General features: G+C 31.8%; 1 protein-coding gene across 1 annotated transcript; it reads right to left on the bottom strand.

Annotated features, from left to right (window-relative positions):
* Positions 1 to 798: 798 nt before the first annotated feature.
* LOC130623443 (uncharacterized) lies at positions 799 to 3514 on the bottom strand. The gene is made up of 5 exons (XM_057438931.1): positions 3337 to 3514; positions 2980 to 3177; positions 2311 to 2526; positions 1456 to 1668; positions 799 to 1321 (listed from the first exon to the last, which is right to left on the bottom strand). The coding sequence occupies exons 1-5, from the start codon at positions 3401 to 3403 to the stop codon at positions 1017 to 1019; spliced, it is 999 nt and encodes a 332-aa protein (XP_057294914.1). The 5' UTR covers positions 3404 to 3514; the 3' UTR covers positions 799 to 1016.
* Between the last annotated feature and the right edge of the window lie 3004 nt (positions 3515 to 6518).

Below are 6518 nucleotides of genomic sequence, written 5' to 3'. Positions count from 1 at the left end.
ATGTAAATGTCGGTCACGGAAAATTGACTGGACAATCATTCTACAAGTGTTTTAAATTCTATTTATTTTATATGTTTTTTGTTGCAGATGTGCCTTTACCTTGTAAAACAGTTTAATTAGCATATTTCATAAGCTTATACTTAATATTGTTATTAGCTATGCTAATAACAATTTTGAGTATAACATCTGATACAACATTTGATGCAACATTTATTCATAGAGGTATAATGAAGGAAAAAAAGACACAACAGCAATTTGCTATTGTACTGAAGCGCGTCGTGCAGTCATGAAAATTTAAAAATTGTTTACTCGCCCAATCAGAGATAATAAATGTTCGCAAAACTTAAATACTTCGTATTAATTAACGGCACGTGTCCTCATAAGAGACTCGTTAAAACGACTTTTCCAGTTGTTCGGCAAAATGCACCAAAAAAACGTCGTTAAACAAAAATTTAAGCGAGGCCCTGAAAAAAAGTGTAAACAAATAAATTTTAATAAAATTTTAATTTTAAGTCATAGGTATAAAAGGATTTTTATTAATTAGGCTCAAAGATTTTGATAAATATATCACTAAGCTCTAGGTAACCTTTTATTGACCTGTTGTCGCGAACTAACAAATCTTACTTAGCTATAATAAAAAACATCAAAGAGTAACTAACAATGTGGAAATTAATGACACTTTCGATACTTTGCATTACATGTTGTACTTGTTTGACCAGCAGTTTAAAGTGATTACAGAAAATTTATGTTAAGTTCAATCATTTTAAAGGAACTTTAAATTTTTAAATAAAAGGGAGCGCAGGTTATATAAAATATGGTCACATGGTGTCTTGTTTCTTGGATCAAAAACATAAAAGAGATACATATAGATATATATTAACAAACTTTCTCGTTTTAAGTCAATAGAATGGCTCTGTCTATTTAAATACAATTCTCAAGCAAACACCCTGGGCTAGATCGAGAATTTATCTTGTTTTGTAACCATCTCTTGTAACTAATTGTTTTATAGTCAGTAATTATTTAGTTTCATTTACTGATGCTGGAGAAACTTCATAACCGTAATGCGAATTTTCATAAGTTGCTACATTACTTGCATTCAAACCGGTATAACTGCCTCGAATATGTTCGCCAAGTTCCACGTATTTTGCATCGTCTATATTGGGTGCAGGAATCTCCACTCTCGCCTTGGTGTTGTTATTTACTTTCGAACGTTCTACGTTTCTATATTTATATATGAAGAGAATTATTAGTAAAACCACAACCAAGAAGCTGGCAACTCCACATACCACAATGTATATTGTGTTCGTACTGCTGCAAGTATCTAGAATAATAAAGTAGGTTAACAATAAAAAAATTCTTGAAATATTCCCTAAAAACCTGTTTCTTAAATTCGTTCTTCTTCTAACGCCCTTTAAGAACAGGTAATGAATAAACCTTACCGAAATAATACATTACCTTCTGTCAGGTGAATATTATAATACTTTTTATCTCCACATGTGTATGAGCCAACATCGGTTTTTTGGACATTCCGAACTTCGATTGAATTGCGCTTAAATTTGTATTTGGCAATATTCTTCAATGTTTTTCCATTAAATGTCCAATACAACGTACTGAATGAGCAACCTATCGCTATCGTTTCACCTTGCTTTACTTTGATGCCAAAGTTACCTAAAGAAGGATATAAGCGATTTTAAATATTACTCTTTATAAAGTCATTTTAAATGATCCAGAGACTCTATATTTTCTTTCTTATATCAAGCCAAGACCCCAGTTTTCTTTGACTTCACGTGTTTCTTATTATTTAATGCTATTATTTAAGTGCGTAAACAACTTGACTTTGTTGTACGTAAGATATAATTGCGCGAATTTTAATCTACACGAAAATATAAGAACCAGTTTAAATATAATAAAAGTAAGACATTCAATGTCGAATATATCATAAATTACTATTTTAACCCTATTCGGTCTGGAATTTTTTAGGCGAACTGTGTAAAAACCGGAATATATTTTATATAACTTTACTTTGGCTTGGTTTGAAACATCAAACAGAATGCAAAAATTCGCTTTAGAACTAAAGTAATTGAACTTTAAGTAGACAGTGGTATTTTGATCAAATTTCAAGCTCTAAATGTCGTCAGAGTAAAAGTGCTGACATAAGCAAAAATTTATTGTTAACTTCTTTTTTCTTTTGTGACGTACTATAAGTGTTAAGTTTAAATAAATTTGAAGTTTGGACGATTGAAACCCCAGTCGTATTAAAGACCTCTAACATTAAGTTAAGAAAAACGAATACTACATATATTTACCTACCAGGTACAACGCAAAGCTTTCCACAAAAGCAGCTTCCCACTAGCGGCATAGCATACTGTACTTTGACTTCTGGACTGACACATTTTATGCTAGTTGTCCGACAAGAATTTTTACAATCAGGTTTTCCTACAAGTGTGCACCTACATTTTTCTTGACAGTTTGATGTAAATTCATACTTTTGGCTTGTAAACTTCTGTCCATTCCTTACACAATCAGCTAAATTAAGAAAATACAAACTTGTAATTGAGAAACATTAAATACGCGTAATTATGTGGAAGTTAGTTGACATTTCAGGTTTTCGCTGAGCAATATCTTTTTTAGTCAGTTTGGCGTTAGATGAGTCACAAAAGCACGTGACGGAACTATATATTACCATTCATGTAGCTATATGAATAGAATTGGACCTAGCTACACGAACGTTAATGTTAACTTATATTATTTGAATGACGAAATATTTGGTGTTTCGTTTTGGTGTTTCGTTTTTATTTATGAGGACTTTGACAACGGTCAATTTTTTTAAAATTCAAACAAATTTGTTGAAAAATTGAATCTGCAGGTTTTTTTTAGAAAAAATTATCCACTTCATTGTCGTTGTTCCGTTATGTCAATCTTTAACTTGTATGTTTCTAAAACTACACATTGTTAGTAAGAACACAATAATAATGATACCTTTACATATGTATCCAACAGAATTGACGTCTTTTCCTTTAAAAAAATTATCCCCATGCAAATAACAACTGCGACCGATCCATGTCGCTCTATAGCATTTTGTGTTATTTTCGCATTTTTTCATACAGTCAATTTCACCCATTGGTAGTCCCTCAAAGTGAGGCGAGTATCTTTCTCCAGGACGTTTTATACATTTTGCTAAATTGAAAAAGAAGATGGAAAAAGCGTTATTTGTTTATCGTCTTGCATTGTTTTTTAGAATTTTCAAGGAAGTGGAAAATATGTTCAGTTACTGTAGTGATTTAAAAGATACAAATCAACAATAAATTATAGTAGGTAAGCGAAATATTATCTTACCTCTTGCTTGCTGCAAATAAAAACAGTATATGATTAAGACAGGGGACAGGTACATTGCACATATCATCCTTATGTTTAACAGATTTACTGAGAATAGTTAAAAGTTTAAAAGTGCACAATAATTTGTTTTTTAACAATGACAAGAAATTCCCATTAACGACTTTTTAAATCGTCATTTAAATATTCTTTTTGTCACCACAATAATTATCGTTGAACTAAAAATAGAGATTTTTTAGTAATTTTACAACAACAAACATTTGGTTATCCTTGTGAGCAGCACTGTCATTAATGTCACTTTTTAAACGAAGATACAAACGTAAAGGGGGAATTTTTGTATGTTTTGATTTTGCTTCGCCGAAAAGTAGGAAAAGTTTCTACTTTTTAGTGCGATATGTTTTGCTGCTTAAATTTAACCATATTCGAAAAAGGGATGGTCTGGAGCGCTATTGTTAAAGCTATTTGTTCGATCCGATTTTGATCACGTGACTAAAGCGAGCACATTCAAAGACTGTGTTTCACAGGCGTGATACACTTCACAATTAAATTCATTGTGAAAAAAGACCAAACAATTAATTTATCATCAAGAGATAATAAAATTACAAAAATTAATTTATTTATCAAAATCATAATCATGCCTGCTGCTAACTGTGCTTTCTGACTTTGTGGTGCCTCAGTTACGAAGGTGTTGGTATGTTCACAATACGAATCAGAAATGACAATTTTTACAAAAAATGGAGAAAAAACTTGGGTGGGTGCAATAACGAAATATCGTGTGGTCGTTATCGCTTGTTGAAATCTTTCTAAAGAAGCGTGTTGACCAAGGAAAAGTGTACATATGTGAAAGAAGCTTCGAAGAAAAAGATGTTGAGCGAACAAGTGAGCTTGTTTTGTTTACACTTTCAAAACTTTTACCACGTCTATTTTAAGTGCCAGATTAGCCACGAATTGTGCGTATTAAATTCTATCGGCACACTGCAAGTCTGCAAAATGTACATGTTTTTTTGAACAGTTTTCTGGTCTGAAAAATGTAAGATCAACAATTGTTGTGTTTTGATTTTTAGAGACTGAAAAAAAACATTGAAACTTAGTGCTTTACCAACTACTTGTCCCGTGAATCAACTTCACATTTAAAAGAGAGACGCCATATTAATATAGTCAAGGACAGTGCAAATGTACATACTACAGATGTTGTCTATCAACACTTATTGACTTTGTTAAAAGAATTCAAAAAATTAAACTTCATGGCTGGAAGATTGCATTTCATGATGACAGAGTACTTTTGAAGCACTACCTTTCGCTTTGCAAAAATTTGAACTCATCATTGGTAACAGTCTGGAGTTTACATGTGCTGTGTTTGGATGGCTTTTATCTGATGATAACCATATTTACAAGATTTATAAACGTTCCATTCGTAAAAATGGAACAACAAAGTATTTAAACATTTTGAATTAAGTAAAATCTGTACAAAGTGTTCGTACTGCATTAAATCCTTTTTTGTATAGATCATGTTTTCAGTGGCGAAGTGTTTTGTTGTAAACATTTAACCAGTCAGAAGGCAATCTTTAGTGTTTATTCTTTAAATAATTAAAATTTAGTTTCTTAGGGAAAAGTGAAAAGATAATTTGTAACTAATTCGCCGCTAAATTCGTCATTTACAATTTTGTGAAAACCGGCGTTGGTATAAACTGAATTATCTGTTGTTATTAATGTCCTCGGTGGAAAAATCTTGTGGTAAGCGTTTGGACGAATGAAGCCTTTAATTTAGTTATAATGTAGTAATACTAGATGGAGGGATATGCGCAGAAACGCTGGCTTAAAGGTTATCTCATGTGACAAAAAAAGTTGAGCTGAAAAACAGTTCTGCTCGTGTCTGCCTGCAATCTCAACTATTAAAAATGACAGCATAAGTCTGGGGACAACTGGGTTTGTTACGGAAAAAGCGTCTTGCAAGATGCGGTGTCCTAAATAGCTAAAAATATAGTGCGAACAAAAACTTTTTAAAGCAAAGTAAAAATAATCACTTGGAAGCTTTATCAGGACCAATTTTAAGTATTTGAGTTCGATAAAATTTTAATAAAAAATCCTTTTAATAAGACAGTTTCCTTAGCACAAAAATATTTATTACTGGCAAATAAATCTTAGATACAAATAAATAAGTTGTCGTGTTCTCGATTGTTTCCTTACGCGAAAGTCTTTCGTAGGGGGTAATAACGCAATCCTTTTTGTTGATGCCGTCTCTTATACCTCCAGATAAATTGTAGAGATATATCTTTTATCAACTGCTGCAAAAGCATTTTTGTTAACACTTTATGATTCTTCTGCTGTGTATGGTGAAAGGTCACATTTCTTATAGAACAAACCTGGAAGCGTATGTTTTTTCGTGACATGATGAATAACTGAAGGGAATCTCTCAACTAATTTAACAAGATTATCATTGCAAATGTCTATTCTTCAATACACGTGGCTAATGATAGAGGAAGCCTACTGTGAAAAATGTCCAAATCCTAGGTAAGTAGATGCAAACAAATGTATCTATTTATACGTCTAGCGTATAATATGTTCGAAATATTTTCAATAAGACTTTCTTTTTCTTGGAGCTTTTCATTTAAGATGTTTATACAGTAGACGTCCGTTAATTCGAACACGCAAGGGACTATATTATTTGTTCGAATTAACGAATGTTCGGATTATCGGAAGTTAAAAAAACAAGAATTTTAATAAACGTTTTATGCTAATATAACTTTATTACAACTTTACTACAACTTTTTATAAAATTCTTTTAACGTTGTTTGCTGGGCATGGCCTTCAAATTCCTTGTATAGGGAATGCGAATTTAATTGATAAATTGAAAAACATTTTGCCACCATTGATGCAATAAAAATAAATACGTTTTTTTTATTTTCCCAATTAGATTTCAATTATCGATACACAAAATTTCGAATTAACGAGCATAACGCAGCCTTGGGACTAAAAAATTGTTCGAATTAGCGAAATGTTCGAATTAGCGGAGTTCAAATTAAGCAGTTCAATATATAAGACTTTATTAAACCAAACTCAAGGGACTTAGCAATTTGTTCGTAATAACGGAAAGTTCGAATTAAGCGGCATTCTAATTAACGGACGTCTACTGTAGATATATGCTACAGATCAAATCGGTGCTTGATACTCGGGTATCTAGGATA

The sequence above is a fragment of the Hydractinia symbiolongicarpus genome, chromosome 13 (assembly GCF_029227915.1).
Source record: "Hydractinia symbiolongicarpus strain clone_291-10 chromosome 13, HSymV2.1, whole genome shotgun sequence".
NCBI lineage: Eukaryota > Metazoa > Cnidaria > Hydrozoa > Anthoathecata > Hydractiniidae > Hydractinia > Hydractinia symbiolongicarpus.
This window is presented reverse-complemented; position numbering and strand designations above follow the sequence as displayed.

Bases quoted from the DNA above. Each gene is read 5' to 3' on its own strand.
- LOC130623443 (XM_057438931.1), bottom strand. From the start codon at position 3,403: ATGATATGTGCAATGTACCTGTCCCCTGTCTTAATCATATACTGTTTT. The intron at 1,669-2,310 runs GTAGGTAAATAT...ATCCTTCTTTAG, and splicing joins AAAGCTTTGCGTTGTACCTG to GTAACTTTGGCATCAAAGTA. The intron at 1,322-1,455 runs GTAATGTATTAT...TTATTATTCTAG, and splicing joins TAATATTCACCTGACAGAAG to ATACTTGCAGCAGTACGAAC.